This window comes from Narcine bancroftii, chromosome 2, assembly GCF_036971445.1.
Source record: "Narcine bancroftii isolate sNarBan1 chromosome 2, sNarBan1.hap1, whole genome shotgun sequence".
Classification (NCBI taxonomy): domain Eukaryota; kingdom Metazoa; phylum Chordata; class Chondrichthyes; order Torpediniformes; family Narcinidae; genus Narcine; species Narcine bancroftii.
Genome location: NC_091470.1, coordinates 211855330 through 211872217, shown reverse-complemented (window position 1 = coordinate 211872217; position 16888 = coordinate 211855330). Strand labels below are relative to the sequence as shown.

Genomic DNA, 16888 nt, shown 5'->3' with positions numbered 1-16888 from the left:
GTGTTTATACGTGTGTGTGTGTTTGTATATATAGGTGTGTGTATTTAAGTCTTTGATGGTTAGTATGAGTAAATTGTGTGGAGGGTTCAGAGTCTGGACAGTGATATTAATAGGTTAAAGTGAGTGGACAAGGGTCTGGCTGACAGAATAAATGAATACTTGCCCTGCATGTTTATTGTTCGTCTGTTCATGTGTTATGCCTGGTTGTGTATATTTTGCACAAGGACTGGAGAACACTGTTTCGATGGGTTGTACTTGGACAATCAGATGACAATAAACTTGACTTTTGCAATCAATTTAGTGCCATCAGTAAACTTAGACCACACTTGGACCCTCTTCCAAATTGTTAATGTGCGTCGTGAACATTTGTGGGCTCAGCCCAAATCTCATTAAATGCCAACCAGAGAAATGCCCATTTATCCCCAATATTCACTCTTTTAATAGTTAATCGATCCACTATCCATGCCAATACATTACCCCTACCTCCATACATACTTATGGATAAATTATTTTATGCAACACCTTATCGAAAGGATAAGGACTGATCTCAGAATATTGGCCAAATTAAAGTTTTACACATTCACCTTATGCCTGGCATTTCTACAATCTAGTTTGTTTTAAAAGACAAACAAAATAAATATTTTCAAAAGAAAATTGTTATCAGTTTCTGTGAATAGCTTGATGCTTACCTCGTAGTACTTCAAATAACACAAGATCACAAGAAAAAGGAACAGAGCAGACCATTTGGCTCATTGAGTCTGCTCTGTGAAATCTCTCTGAACTAAACTGCTCTGCATTCTTGTTCCAAGTTCCGGCCTTGTCCCCATTTCCTATGATACACTGACTAATTAGATACCTATCAATTTCCCCTTTAAATTCCCCCAATTATCCAGCCTCCACAGCTGCATGTGGGAACGAATTCCACAAATCCATGACCCTCTGGCTAAAGAAATTTCTCCTCATCTCTGTTGTAAATTGGTACTTTTTAATTCTAAGACTGTGCCCTCTTGTCCTGGAATCACCCAACAGGGGAAACATCTTATTTACATCTACTCTGTCCAATCCATTCATTATTCAAAATGTTTCTATGAGATTATCCCCTCTCATTCTTCTATGCATGAAAATAAAAGCTGTTCATCAAAGTCAATGTCACCGAAGCGTAGAAACCCTAAGAAAAATAGATGGAGCTTCTTCTGTGTGTGAAAATTTCCCCTCAAATTGCTCAGTGACAGGTTGATTTAGGAAGAGGGTGATTATCTTATTCAAGTGATGTGTAAAGTATGGTATGTATGCTGCTGTGGCAAGAGCATTTGGCAATCGATGCCGCTTCAAGTAGCTGGTTTGTGGCAAAGTTGCTTTGAATGATGGGTTTGTACAGGGGGAGGTCACGATGGATCTTTGCCCAGAGTGAAAGCCCCTCCCTGTGCTATGGGGATAACCCTTGAAAAGGTCCAGGGCTTCCATCACTGGTAATCTCCCCATCGTGGTTCCTGTTGGGTCTACCCCTTTATGGTTCCCATCAAGAACTTATCCTGGATTTGAATATCGTACTAGTTTTTAAATGTGTGCTTAGAACATATTTTATTAGTCAAGGATTGCACCCATTACTGCTGTGTGCATAAGCAATTTGCTGGCATGACAAAGTATGGCACTATGGCAGCTCCAGGCACAAAGAGGTATCAATCTTTTCTAATAATTGATTTTCAGTTGCTAAATTACCACAGGGCTGCTTTTAAAAAATTGCATTTCAAAATAAAATGTATGCTTAGTCTTGTAGGCTAATGACTGTCTAGAAATATATAAATAACCCCAAATTCCAAAAACACTATTACAGACACAGCCTATCATTATCACAAGAATGTACGTCATCCAATGTGTGAGTGTTGGCTGCTGCATTGAGAAATACAAGGAGTTTAGTGATATTTCAAAATCAAGGGAAGATACTGCTCTGTATTTCCCATCAATGTACATGATCCTTTGAATAACTGGAATCAATGAACTGATCCAAACGGTATCTAACAGGAAAATCAATGCTCTGATTTAGAATGGGGGCACGTACATTTCCATCAGATCCGGTCCCTCATTTTGCATACTACTGGAAGTGTAAAAACCTAATCTAGTAGGAAAATGAACAGCAGTAACGAAGCTGGTAATGTTAATCATCAATTAATACATCTTCAAACATGCATGTTCTACACACTCACAAATATAATATAAACATCCATGTACCACGGTAATGACAAACTGAATGAACTCCATTATTGGCAAAATCCGCATTAGAAAATCTAACCATAGGAATCCCAACAAATCTACCTTGAAAGGTCCTCTGTGCATACTAAAGTTGTTTAATGATACCAGTGATTAAAAAACATTTGCACAATTGTGGAGCTCTACTTATGCATATATTGGTGATCATTCCATTTTTATGATAAGCACCTTGTTAACATAAGAGGGATATGTCTATGCATTTCCATTTATTTCCCACTGCACCTGTTCAGCATTATTTCAATGTTATTTCCTCAAAAAAAAATGACATCAAGTCTCAGGTATATTACCATAGATGAAGTTTAAACATTACTTTTTAAAGAATGTCTTCAGAGAGGAGAAACTGTGAGCTGGACTGACATCCTTAGACCAAAGGACCAGTCCACCTGAAGCAGAAAGCTTTGCAGATTCACGAGAGAGGAGAGCGTAAAGGGTTCAAGAATATGAGTGCACTGAAGCTAAAGGAGATAGGTGAGATGAGATCACACAAGGGTCCAAAATGAAGGGCATTGCCAAGCGAGAAGCCAGTTTCACCATTGATGGAAGGGTTGATTGCAATGAATATAAGCATTAAATAGGACAAACATTTCACCAAGTCTGCTCAGGAAAGCATTGAAATAGGCATGAAATGAAGGTTTTGGCTGCAGGTAATCCAAGACAACTGTAGAGAAAGACCATCTTGGTAATGAAGGGCTTAGTAAAGGCTCAAATTAGTCACCAAGACCTACTTAATTGGTGACTCAAGACTGGGATATACACATCAGGGAATAGAGTTTGTAGCAGGGTTTTCCTTATTCCCAACTGGAGGAGAAGTGTGCTGGCCCAGCACTGGATGTTGAACAGAGTGTGACAAATCAATGATACTGAAGGGGGGGATGGGGGAGATGAATTTGCCATGTGGGGGAGTTAGCTGTTGTCACTGTACACATCAGAAATGGATGCTGTGCGTTGTATACATATGTGGAAAAGGAAATGGGATTTCATTTTCTGTTGAAGGAAGTTCAATATGAATAAAACAGGACTGAAATGAAACTGCTTGTCTCCAATTTGCCAGTAAACCAAGGATAGTTCAGGTGTATTTAAAAATTATTATCCGTGAGGTAGGGTCAACTGATAACATTGCCTTCATTAAATGTACTGAAGCCCATGCCAATATTTCACACTTTAGAACACAGCCTTACTGTTCTGAGGCCAAGAACACAAAAACTGGATCTTATTTTTCAGTTTTTATCTATTACAAATTTATGCAAATCAGTAAAGTATTGAAGTAGTGATTTCCACATGTATTTATACAAATTATCATTGTTATGCACACCATTAAGTCAGCATTAAAAAATAACTTTCTATTCATAACGAGACTCACCTTTCAATTAATTTTGAAAGATTTTGAAAAGTAGAAAGAGCACTTTCAAAATAAACCACATCACCTACAAATACTTATTCTTCTCCTCAAGGATGATAACATTCTGGTTCTTCACCAGGATCTTTGCTGCGTCTTGGGAGACAGTTCAATCATCAGATATAAACACCAAAGCTCATTTGATAGGACTGCACTTTCAGCCCCGATTACTAAGCCAGCTAATTCCATGTATACTAGATGTCAGATCCAGGCCTTCTTGGCCCAATGGCTCAGCTATCAGTTAGCTAAAATTGCATTACATTCGACACATCACATAATGTAACGACGGATAATATCTGTTACAGCAACAATTAAATACTCTTTTGGATAATCTGGGAAAATATATTTGTACGTAAAACTGATGTATAGATTTTTAAATATATATATATATATATATATATATATATATATATATAATATAGATGGGTAGGTAGATAGATAGATCGATCGATCTAACTATATGGATATATTTTATGAGGAATTGTCTTTAGCTTATTGAAAACATCACCTTCAAACTTTTCCTTTCCTCACTGAAAACAGGACTTTCCATTGTGACTTGTTTTTATGGATACCAGCCATAACCGATATTTCTCCCAGATACCTTCTGGGTATTCAACCTGTTTTATTCAGTGACTGACCATGGAGCTCATGCCCATTTCAATTGTCTATACCTTGTGTTCCAGCAGCTGCAGGGAACAGGCCAGAGAGAAGTGTCAAGAATGAACTTTCAGCTCGATACGAGTCCAATGCTAATTGTCCCCATCTAATACCCTCGCACTGAGCAGGGATCAAAATTGTGGCCATCCTAATCTATGAATGATGTTAGCTTTAATTCATCCAAGAACTTTGAGCAACATACTTTTCGCCTATATTAAAATGAGAAATAAAAGCAATTTGACACAGTAGAAGTGAAATAAAGTCTGACCGCTTACCTTTTTCGCTGACACTTTCACTCTCAATCTCGACATCATCACAGCTGGTATATTCCGGAGTCGATGCGAGCTCTTCCTCCGAGCTGCTCAGTGAAACCTGGCGCATTTTACCTCCTTTCTTGGTTTTGTGTGGCTTGGGTGGTGGCGGCCTCACGGACTCGGACTGATCGGAGCTGAGGGAGTCATTTCGGAGCATGGTTTCCATCTTCTCCCGCTTTGTCTTCTTCACAGCAGAACTGGGGTCCAAGTGCTGCTGTTTCCGCGCCGAGTCTGCACGACGGACGTCACTCCTCTCAAATGGAATTGGACTTCGCCTGGGGGTCGGGGGACTGTGGTCTGGGGTCCTTTGCCAGCTGGAGCCTGGCCCTTGCATGTCTTGAGTTCTCTCCATGGAGTAAGACCGATGAGTTTGCACAGGGACTCTGCGGTCACTTGCAGAGCGCTGCCGCGACTGCCTCTCCATCCTGTGCATTGAAACCTGTACATCATCCATCTCTGTGTATGCCAATGAAACATCGCTGTGCCTCCGTTCATGTCGTACCCGAGACATTTCAGCGTGCATCCGCATTTGCTCCTCGTACGGCTGAGGTTTGACGGGGTAACGAGCCAAATTGGGATCACTCCGATAACGAGTTTGGTATTCTTCTTCCCGTCTCTGTTGCTCATAGTCATCTCTCGTTTGTAGGTCGATATCCTCATCCTCCAAGTCTCGGAACTCTTGAGACCTTCTTCGACTTCTACGAGTGGAGTCCCTGCTTTCTCTATACTCAGTGTGCTCAGAGACATCGTAAGCCCATGACCCACGCAGGGATCGCTTGTCCTGCTCCGCATATTCCGTGGGTGACCTTTGCATTGCACTTTCCAAAAGTGCATACTGCGATGAATCTGCCCCGTCGTCCCTCTGGTGGTAGTTTCGATTGTATTCCCTGGATGTGGATGGGCTCCTTTTCCTAAATAGAGAGAAATACAAATTCAGTCAGGGGGACTTCAGTCAGCATGGCATTAAATGGAATCATTAACTTCCTGAACTTTAAAATTGACAATTGTGAAAGAGGGTCAAGTGTTAATTACACCTTGTGCAAAATATTGAAATCATTTTTGGGTTTGTTATTGATCCTAAATTAAACTGAGCAAAATAGAGCCTGATTTCCAAGAACTTCAACATTAAATCTTTTAACAACTCATCGCAAAACAGTGCATTCAAACAGAAAAATATTTGAGACCTATGAAACATGGTCTCACTGCATTATTTATGCAATAACTTTTCACCCCTCTTTTTATTAAATAGCTACCTACATTTACCTTTCTGCTTGCCATTGCTCGTCTGGGAGATAGAGGGAATTATATCCACAAGAATGCATCAAATCCAAGCTGGCAAGCACTTTTCCTTAATCTCCCCGAGCTCAGCAAAATTACATTCAAAAGCTTCCAATAATTGCAGTCTTGCTAAGCTTTGCACAGAGAGTTATTCTCCCCATATATTGTGATTGCATCCACGTTAGCAAATCAGAATCTGCACAGCCATCGCAAAGCAGGAAAGTAGGGCATCAGCCTACCAAGCAAACTTTGATATGTGATGACACGTAGCGGGCAGAGAGAGGAGTTTCACAGTGTAATGCTGTTATCGTGTGCTGTATATAGCTGGAGGTCAAATAAGATTTTACTCTCCAAGGAAGATTATGGTACTTAGCTGATTACCGGTGGATAGTTTATGCCTGTAAAATGCAGGATTGTCTTTGTCATTTTCCTCTTGTACCACAGAAACTATTATTTCACCCAGAAATCTGCATACAGATTGATGCAAACTCGCCATTTATAATTGTTGTCAATCAGTTTTTCCATTCTCATCGAATTCTACATTAATCAAGTGATATTTAAATGTTGTACAGAATCTGTTTATTAGAAAATAATTTCTAATCATTTAAAAGCAAATTCCATAATCCAACACTTCCTTTTAACTATGTGGGGAACTATCCAGATTCCACTCACACAGTGAATTTTCTCAATCCCACATAAGCCTCACAGCACATTTTCATAGATTTGGTTTTTAACCAAACGAACTAGGTTGCAGATACTTTTGCTAATGGCTCAGAGATCAAGCAGGCAATGTGCTTTATAACTGCGTACGCTGAATAGACAAGGATTGCGAACTTTCTGTTGTAAATGGAACCTTGCCAGTTTTGGAAGCCATTTCAGTGTAGTCACTGGCACAATTCATCAGAAAGGGTAGACCGTTGCTGACACTGACGGACCAAGATTTAGCTGGTGATGTGAGAGCTTTGGACAGACGATAACATGGAAACCACCAAGTGCTCCCTGATCACTGGAATGGGAATTAAGGGAAACAGCAGTGAAGTCTTCTGTTCAGATGTCAGGTAGAACATTTCCAAAGTTAAAAAATGTAGCCAAAAATGTAAATGTCGCTTTAAATAATGCAATCACATCATTTGGATCTGACACTAAAAGTTAAAGGTTTCATTATTGCCACGTGATGCTACATTTAGAATATAAAGGCAGACAGAGAGTCACCACTTGGTCCAACGTCCCTCACAGAAGCCTACAGCACCTGGTGTCCCTTGGCAGTCTCCCCTCCAAACACTGGCCAGGCCTGTGCCTGCTTAGCTTCTGAGATCAGACAATCTCAGGCATTTTCAGGTGATCAGGTGCTGTGTTTCCTAAATTTTTAGTGTCGGAAGATGTTAACTGTTTAGCAAGCAAGCTTCGTTTTCTTTTCATTTGCACATTTTTCAACAATATGCTGAAAAAAAACATTGTTCAACGTGAACACTATAAATTGAAATGAGATAGGATTAGAATTGAAATTTCAAAAAGAAGATGCAATGGATGTTGTGTGTTTGGATTTTCAGAAGGCCTTTGACAAGATGCCTCACATGAGGCTACCTAACAAGATAAGAAAAGACAAGACAAGGTATAAGAAGAAACATATCAGGATGGGTAGAGCACTGGCTGATTGGCAGGAAGCAGAGAGTTGGAATACAGGGATCATATTCTGGTTGGCTGCCAGTTGCTGGTGGTGTCCCACGGGGGTCAGTGTTGGGGCCACTTCTTTTTACGTTGTATATTAATGATTTGGATTATGGAATGAATGGCTTTGTGGCCACATTGGCAGGCAATACGAAGGTAGGCAGATGAGCAGACAGTGTGGAGGAAACACAAAAGCTGCAGAAGGCCTTGGGCAGAGAAGTGGCCATTCTCCTAATCCAATATCAGAGATACAATTTTGAAACGTGTACTCTCATGCACTTTGGTAGAATAAAAATATATGGGCAGACTATTTTTTTTTAATTGGGAGAAATCCCCAGATGCAGTAGGACCTGGGAGAACTCATGCAGGATAGCTTGATGAAAAAGCACAGAAATGCTGGAGAAACTCAGCAGGTCAAACAGTGCCTTTGATGAAGGGCTCAGACCCAAAACATCAGTTCTGTATCTTCACCTTTGCTACATAAAGGCACTGTTTGACCTGCTGAGTTTCTCCAGTATTTGTGTATTTTTTCACTTAACCACAGTGTCAACAGAATCCTGCGCTTTACCCAGGATAGCTTGATGGTAAACATGCATGTTGATGCGGTGGTGAAGAAGGTGAATGCAATGTTGATGTTCATTTTAACAGGAATAGGATACAAGAGCAGGGATGTGATGTTGAGGCTTTATAAGGCACTGGCGAGACCTCACTTGGAGGATTGTGAGCAGTTTTGGGTTCCTCATTCACACTCGTTCACTCACTGCCCACCCACACACAGTAGTGTGGCTTGTACTATCTACAGCAGTTGTTTTCAAACTTTTCTTTCCACTCACATTCCACTTTAAGTAATCCTTATGCCATCAGTGCTCTGAGAAGGGATTGCTTAGGGTGGGATGTGAGTGGGAAGAAAAAGTTTGAAAACCACTGTTTTAATTGTCCCTCATTGACTCATTATGTGTATGGTTTCTTCTTTTCTTTTGGCTTGGCTTCGCGGACGAAGATTTATGGGGGGGTAAAAAGTCCACGTCAGCTGCAGACTCGTTTGTGGCTGACAAGTCTGATGCGGGACAGGCAGACACGATTGCAGCGGTTGCAGGGGAAAATTGGTTGGTTGGGGATGGGTGTTGGGTTTTTCCTCCTTTGCCTTTTGTCAGTGAGGTAGGCTCTGCGGTCTTCTTCAAAGGAGGTTGCTGCCCGCCAAACTGTGAGGCGCCAAGATGCACGGTTTGAGGCGATATCAGCCCACTGGCGGTGGTCAATGTGGCAGGCACCAAGAGATTTCTTTAGGCAGTCCTTGTACCTTTTCTTTGGTGCACCTCTGTCACGGTGGCCAGTGGAGAGCTCGCCATATAACACGATCTTGGGAAGGCGATGGTCCTCCATTCTGGAGACGTGACCCATCCAGCGCAGCTGGATCTTCAGCAGCGTGGACTCGATGCGGTTTCATAACTCCAAAGGAAATGGGCCAATGACAAATTTTCTCAAGCAAAATATTTCAGTCACAATTGGGTCTAGAGCAGTGATTCTCAACCTTCCCTTCCCCCTCACTTACTAATCACAAGCACCAATGGGATAGGGAATAATTAAAGTGGGATGTGAGTAGAAAGAAAAAGGTTGAAAGCCAGTAGCCTACAGGATGCACAACAGCAACTCGCCAAGACTCCTGAGGCAGCCCCTTCCAAACCCATCACCTCCACCAGCTAGAAGAACAAGGGCAGCAAAAGCACGGGGACACCACTAGCTTCAAATTGCCCCCATCCTTATCACAATTCCTTCACCATCATTGGGTCAAAGTCCAGGAATTCACTCCCTAATGGCACTGTGGGTGCACCCACATCTCAAAGACTGATGTGGACCACCACTTCACAGGGGCAATGAAGAGCGGACACCTCATTGCTGGCTCAGACTGGATGTAAAATGAATATTGATCTATCAATGTAACTTTGCCTTTTAACGTTTCCTCCTACATGACTGAAAATGCCGATCTTAACATTGGTATGGCTTTCTATCCCACCATCTATGTTAAGGCAGAGTATTTACATGGGCACAAAATTTTGATAATTTTCAAAGTATTGGCTGATTTTCCTCTCTCTAATTCTCCAGTACAACCCCTGCGATGACACAGAAGCCAGGATCATGTATATATTATGCAGACTGCTAAAGAAATCCTCCAGGGGCATGAAGAGGTTGAGATAAATGGCTAGCATCCATCAGCCCAGTCTCCTTGCGGCACAGCCAGAGTACGTGCAAGATGTGGGCAGATGGGTGCACTGTAAGTGCAGGCGTAAAGGCAATCAGTAATCAAACCAAGAGGATAAGGACAGCCTCCCCAGCCTTTCAATTGGAACAGGGCATTGCTACCTTTTGATTTTATCCAACTAACGCAGTCCTACAACATGTGCTTAACAAAATTCTATCAATTTCAAATTTGACATTTTCAAATGACCTTCTTGCAATGAGAAATATGGCAAGAGTTCAATATGTGTGTGGTGAAGGCAAGGCTGACATCTTCACCATTAACTGGAAGAGATGAGCAGCTTTCCCCCCAAGCTCTCCACCACCACAGAAGCTTGTCTCCGGCTAATGCAATTCACACCTGTGATATTAATGAACAAGTGTGTCCACTGCTCTCAGCCAAGGCCAGGGGGATCAGAAAACATCTCAGCTGATGTACTGAAGATCTGCGCTCCAAACACAGCTATGTTTTGAGCCAATCTGTTCCAATGTAATTGCGGCACAGACAACAATAAACAAAGTGGAAAATTGCCCAGGTATGTCCTGTTACTAAAAAACCAAGGCCATCTGGCTAATTGCCACCCCTCAATGAAACACAAAGTGCTATCAATTGGCACTTACTCAGTGACAACCTCTGCATCGATTCCTGGTTCGGGTTTTGCCAAATGTGTTCCAAAGAGCTGAACTGCAGAGGTGACATAAGATTAACTGTGTTCTACTCCAAGACAACATTTCACCCCATGCAGCATCAAAATGTGTGTTAATAATGAAGTCAAGAGAATGCACTCCAGCAATTGGAGCCATACCTCCATAAAAAGGGTGTTGACTATTGGAAGTTAATCAACCCAGCTCCACTTTATCACAGCAGGTTAAATGTGGATATAACAGGACCTTTCGGCCCCTGAGCCCATGTCGCCAAAATATCCCAATTGACACACAAACCTGAATGTTTGTAAATATTCCCCATGTCTGTGTCGGTTTCCTCTGGGTGGGAAGAAACTAGAGAACCCAGTGCAAAGCCACGCAGACATGGGGAGTATGAACAAACTCTTTACAGACAGCACCGGATTGGAAACCATGTCGCTGATGCTACAAAAGCGTTGCACCAACTGCTACGCTAACCATGTTGCCCATGAGGACAACGTCCTTGTCCCCACCATCTATGGTTGCTTCATCAATGACCTTCCTTCCATCCAATGGTTAGAGGGGAAGGTGCTTGCCTATGATTGCATGGTGTCCCTTTGCATTTGGAACTCTTAAGAAAATAAAGCAGTGAGGCCTGCACAATATTACGGCATGTGCTGGCAAGTGGCAATGTCAACAGTAATGTGTTTGCTGTCATATATGTAGCACATCTCCCACCCTCCAATCCTCTCTACATCCTACAGAGGAGGTATCGAGGGCATCCTGGGCAATCGCAACACCACCTGGTTTGGAAGCTGTACCATCTCAGACCGCAAGACCCTGCAGAGGAGAGTGAAGCCAGCGGAAAAGATTATTGGGGGCTCTCCTCCTCCCATGGACATCTACAACACTTGAAGCTGGCATTGTGAAGGACTCCACACAGCCCTCATGTAAACTGTTCTCCCGTCTGCCATATGGTAGGAGGGACCATAGCACTCTGGTCTTGCATCCAGATTGGGCAACAATATTTTCCCCCAAGCTATCTGAATTCCCAGAACATATGTGGACGGTGACGTCTTATATTTATGTAAATATGCTCCATGGCCCTGGAGAAACACTATCTTGTCTTTCCCATGCAAGCAGGGTATGAATGACAAACAAAGGTGATTTGATGACATTTTACAGGTGTTCCAAAACTCCTGCTGCCATCAAACAGATAGGCCAGATGCACCAGGTACGATCGAAAATATCAAAGTGCAAAACTCAGTGCCACACATCATATTTGTGCCTGAAAAGGACTAAATGGCCGTCTCCAACAAGGGAAAGTGTAATTACCTCTCCATGACATTCAATCGCATTATCACCCAATCTGTCTTTTTGTAGACCAGCCCCTTGCAAATAACAGCAAACATTTCAAAGGAGTTTATTTTAAAGACTCCAACTCATACTGATCTATCTGCTCCTCTACACTTGCTGCCTTCTCGACATTTAGGAAATCCCAAAATCTCTCTTGCTCAGATCCAAAAATGAATGAAGTGCTAAAAATGGACAGAATAATGAGACCAAGCCGCTGACTGGACATTTGGGCAGATTATCTATTAATGTGCGGACATTTGCCTGAAGTGCGATTAATTTACAGTAACAGTAAGAAAAAAAATATCTAGAAATAATGTGGAAAATGTGAAGCTATGCAACTCGAAAGGATGAACAGAAAAAAATGACACACAAAAGGATTTGGGAACTTCAAATGAAACAGAGAGGGAGCACACAAGGTCAACAGGTAATAATGGGCATCTGTTCACAAAAACTAGAGGGAGGTATGAGCACCACTGCACAAACCACAATGGAACCATGTCAACTGAGAATAGGCTTGGTTTATTTATCTAAGGAAAGGCATCATCTCATTGGAGGCATTTCCAAGAAGTTTCAACAGAATGATCACAAGATATGGAGGAATTGTTCTGCAGGGACAGGTTGGGATGCAGAGGATGGAGTGTGTTAACTCTTTGGCTCACGGAGTTGTGGAGGCAGTGTCCATGTGTGGATTTAATTCGGAGATGGATTTGTGATTAGCGAGGGTAAGACCACCTTCCACTGCACATCAATAACTCTATGGTGGAGAGCACCAAGTTCCTCGGAGTTCACTTAACCAGTGACTAACGTGGACACACATCTCCTCATTTGTTGGGAGGACATAACAGCGACTGCACTTCCTGAGAAAACAGAACTAGACAAAGCTACTGGCCACCATTATGTCAACCTTGTAGAGGAGCTCAATCGAGATTATCTGGTACAATCTGGAACAGTTGCTACAGAGATCAATCCGCAGAGCCATAGGAGTGGAAGGGAGGATCACTAGAGTCTCCATCCCCCATATCAAGGTTACCTGCTGTGATCGTTGTCTGAAAATGGCGAGTAAAAGCATTAAGGACCCCTACGTCCCCGCATGCAGCATCTTTCAGCTGCTCCCATCAGGGAAGAGGTGCAGGAGTATCAGCACGAGCACCACCAGGCTGAGCAGCAGCTCCTTCCCATGGGCAGTGAGGATGCTGAATGACCAAAGGAACTGCTCGCACTAAGCATCCGAGACCCTCCTATTCATGAAACTATATTTATTTATTTATTTATTTGTATGTATGGACAAAATACTTGTCCTGTATTTGTATTGTTGTCTGCATGTGTGTTACATCTGGTTGTGTGTCTACATCTTTTTCACCAAGGACCAGAGGATTTTGTTTCATCGGATGGTACTTGTGCAATCAGATGACAATAAACTTGACATGACTTTGCATCAGCCCCGACCGAGGGAATGGTGGAGCAGACTTGAGGTTCTGAGTGCTCCTATCTTCTTTTTTTTTCAATTTTTTATTTTTCACACCATAAATCACATTAACCATGAAACACACTTTTTCCTTTTCACACATATACAGTGCCATTTTCTCCTCCCCCCCTCCCTCCTCCCATCCCACCCTCCCTACCTCCCCCCTCCCGTCCATTTAAAGTACAAAATCTAGGATACATTAAACCAGTCAAACAATGTTGTCATTCAATAAAAATACACAAGAAATTCCACTGAGTCCATTCTTTTAATTTCCTTTTCCTTCCGTTAACTTAGGTAGTGATTGTCCCCGGTAGGTTTTTGCTATTGTGTTTCATGTAAGGCTCCCATATTTGTTCGAATATTTCAATATTATTTCTTAAACTATATGTTATTTTTTCTAATGGAATACATTTATTCATTTCTATATACCATTGTTGTATTTTCAAATTATCTTCCAATTTCCAGGTTGACATAATACATTTTTTTGCTACGGCTAGAGCTATCTTAACAAATCGTTTTTGTGCATCCTCCAAATCAATTCCAAATTCTTTGTTTTTTATGTTACTTAGGAGGAAGATCTCTGGATTCTTTGGTATATTATTTTCTGTTATTTTATTTAATATCTGATTTAGATCTTCCCAAAATTTTTCTACTTTCTCACATGTCCAGATTGCATGAATTGTTGTTCCCATTTCTTTTTTACATTGAAAACATCTATCAGATACTGTTGGGTCCCATTTATTTAACTTTTGAGGTGTGATGTATAGCCTGTGTATCGAGTTATATTGTATCATACGTAACCTCGTATTTATTGTATTTCTCATCGTTCCAGAGCATAACTTCTCCCATGTTTCCTTTTTTATCTTTATATTTAAATCTTGTTCCCATTTTTGTTTAGTTTTACCATTTGTTTCCTCATTCTCCTTTTCTTCCAGTTTAATATACATATTTGTTATAAATCTTTTGATTACCATTGTATCTGTAATCACATATTCAAAGTTACTTCCCTCTGGCAAACTCAAACTGCTTCCTAATTTATCCTTCAAGTAGGATCTCAATTGGTAATATGCCAGCGCTGTATCTTGAGTTATATTGTATTTATCTTTCATTTGTTCAAAGGATAAGAATCTATTTCCTGAAAAACAATTTTCTATTCTTTTGATCCCTTTTTTCTCCCATTCTCTAAAGGAAAGGTTATCTATTGTAAAAGGGAGTAACTTGTTTTGCGTCAATATTAGTTTTGGTAATTGATAATTTGTTTTATTTCTTTCTACATGAATCTTCTTCCAAATATTGAGTAGATGATGTAATACTGGAGAACTTCTATGTTGTACCAATTTTTCATCCCATTTATATCTATGTTCAGGTATCTTTTCCCCTATTTTATCTAATTCTAATCTGGTCCAATCTGGCTTTTCCCTTGTTTGATAAAAATCTGATAGGTATCTTAATTGTGCAGCTCTATAATAATTTTTAAAGTTTGGCAGTTGTAAGCCTCCTTGTTTATGCCATTCTGTTAATTTATCTAGTGCTATCCTCGGTTTCCCCCCTTTCCATAAAAATTTCCTTATTATTTTCTTTAACTCCTTGAAGAATTTCTCTGTCAGTTGTATTGGCAATGCCTGAAATAGGTATAATATCCTTGGAAAAATGTTCATTTTAATACAGTTTATCCTTCCTATTAGTGTTAGTGGTAAATCTTTCCAATGCTCTAAATCGTCCTGTAATTTTTTCATTAGTGGATAATAATTGAGTTTATATAGTTGGCCGAGATTTTTATTTATTTGTACACCTAGGTATCTTATTGCTTGCATTTGCCATCTAAATGGTGATTCCTTCTTAAATTTTGAGAAATCTGCATTATTCATAGGCATTGCTTCACTTTTATTTACGTTGATCTTGTAACCAACCCGACTCTTCTCCATATTCCTTCAATTTCTTATATAATTCTTTTATTGATAGTTCTGGTTCTGTTAAGTATACTATAACATCATCCGCAAATAAACTGATTTTATATTCCTTGTCTTTTATTTTTATCCCTTTTATATTATTTTCTGTTCTTATCAATTCTGTTAGTGGTTCTATAGCTAACGCGAACAATAAAGGTGATAGTGGGCATCCCTGCCGTGTTGACCTGCTTAAGTTAAATTGCTTTGAAACATGTCCATTTACTGTCACTTTCACTAATGGTCCCTTATATAATGCTTTAATCCAATTAATATACTTCTCCGGTAAACTGAATTTTTGCAATACTTTGAACAAATAATTCCATTCTACTCTGTCAAAGGCCTTCTCTGCGTCTAAAGCAACTGCTACTGTTGGCGCTTTATTCCCTTCTACTGCATGAATTAAGTTAATAAATTTACAAATATTGTCTGTTGTGCGTCTTTTTTTGATAAATCCAGTTTGGTCTAGATTTACCATTTTCGGTACATACTCTGCTAATCTGTTTGCTAATAGTTTAGCTATTATCTTATAATCTGTGTTAAGTAAAGATATTGGTCTATATGACGCTGGTGTGAGTGGATCTTTCCTTTGCTTTAGTATTACTGTAATTATTGCTGTTATTATATTTATATGGCGAGCTCTCCACTGGCCACCGTGACAGAGGTGCACCAAAGAAAAGGTACAAGGACTGCCTAAAGAAATCTCTTGGTGCCTGCCACATTGACCACCGCCAGTGGGCTGATAACGCCTCAAACCGTGCATCTTGGCGCCTCACAGTTTGGCGGGCAGCAGCCTCCTTTGAAGAAGACCGCAGAGCCCACCTCACTGACAAAAGGCAAAGGAGGAAAAACCCAACACCCAACCCCAACCAACCAATTTTCCCTTGCAACCGCTGCAATCGTGTCTGCCTGTCCCGCATCGGACTGGTCAGCCACAAACGAGCCTGCAGCTGACGTGGACTTTTTACCCCCTCCATAAATCTTCGTCCGCGAAGCCAAGCCAAAGATGACATGAATCTGGTAAGCTTTGTGTTTTATCAGTCTGGTTGATTACTTCCAGGAGGGGCGGAATTAATAAGTCTTTAAATGTTTTATAGAATTCTATTGGGAATCCATCCTCTCCTGGTGTCTTATTATTTGGTCATTTTTTTATTATCTCTTGTATTTCTACTATTCCAAATGGCTCTGTTAATTTATTTTGTTCCTCTATTTGTAGTTTTGGTAGTTCAATTTTAGTTAGAAATTAATCTATTTTCCCTTCTTTCCCTTCGTTTTCAGTTCGGTATAATTGTTCATAGAATTCTTTAAAGTTTTCCTTAATTTCTTTTGGATTATATGTAATTTGTTTGTCTTTTTTCCTTGATGCCAATACCATTTTCTTAGCTTGTTCTGTCTTAAGCTGCCATGCTAGGATTTTGTGCGTTTTTTCACCTAGTTCATAATATTTCTTCTCCACCTTATATATTTGTAGTGTTTCATATTTTATTTTTTTATCCGCCAATTCTCTTCTTTTAGTTGTATCTTCCTTCATTGCTAATTCTTTTTCTATATTTACTATTTCCCTTTCCAACTGCTCTGTTTCCTGATTATAGTCCTTTTTCATCTTGGTTACATAACTTATTATTTGCCCTCTAATGAACGCTTTCATTGCATCCCATAGTATAAACTTATCTTTCACTGA

General features: G+C 40.4%; 1 protein-coding gene across 1 annotated transcript in view; it reads right to left on the bottom strand.

Annotated features, from left to right (window-relative positions):
- The window catches only part of rims2a (regulating synaptic membrane exocytosis 2a), an 865989-nt gene that overhangs the window by 547240 nt on the left and 301861 nt on the right, over positions 1-16888 (bottom strand). Inside the window, exon 4 of the mRNA XM_069920255.1 lies at positions 4597-5546. Within this exon, the coding sequence (XP_069776356.1) occupies positions 4597-5546 (950 nt within the window). The remainder of the gene's footprint in view (positions 1-4596; positions 5547-16888) is intronic.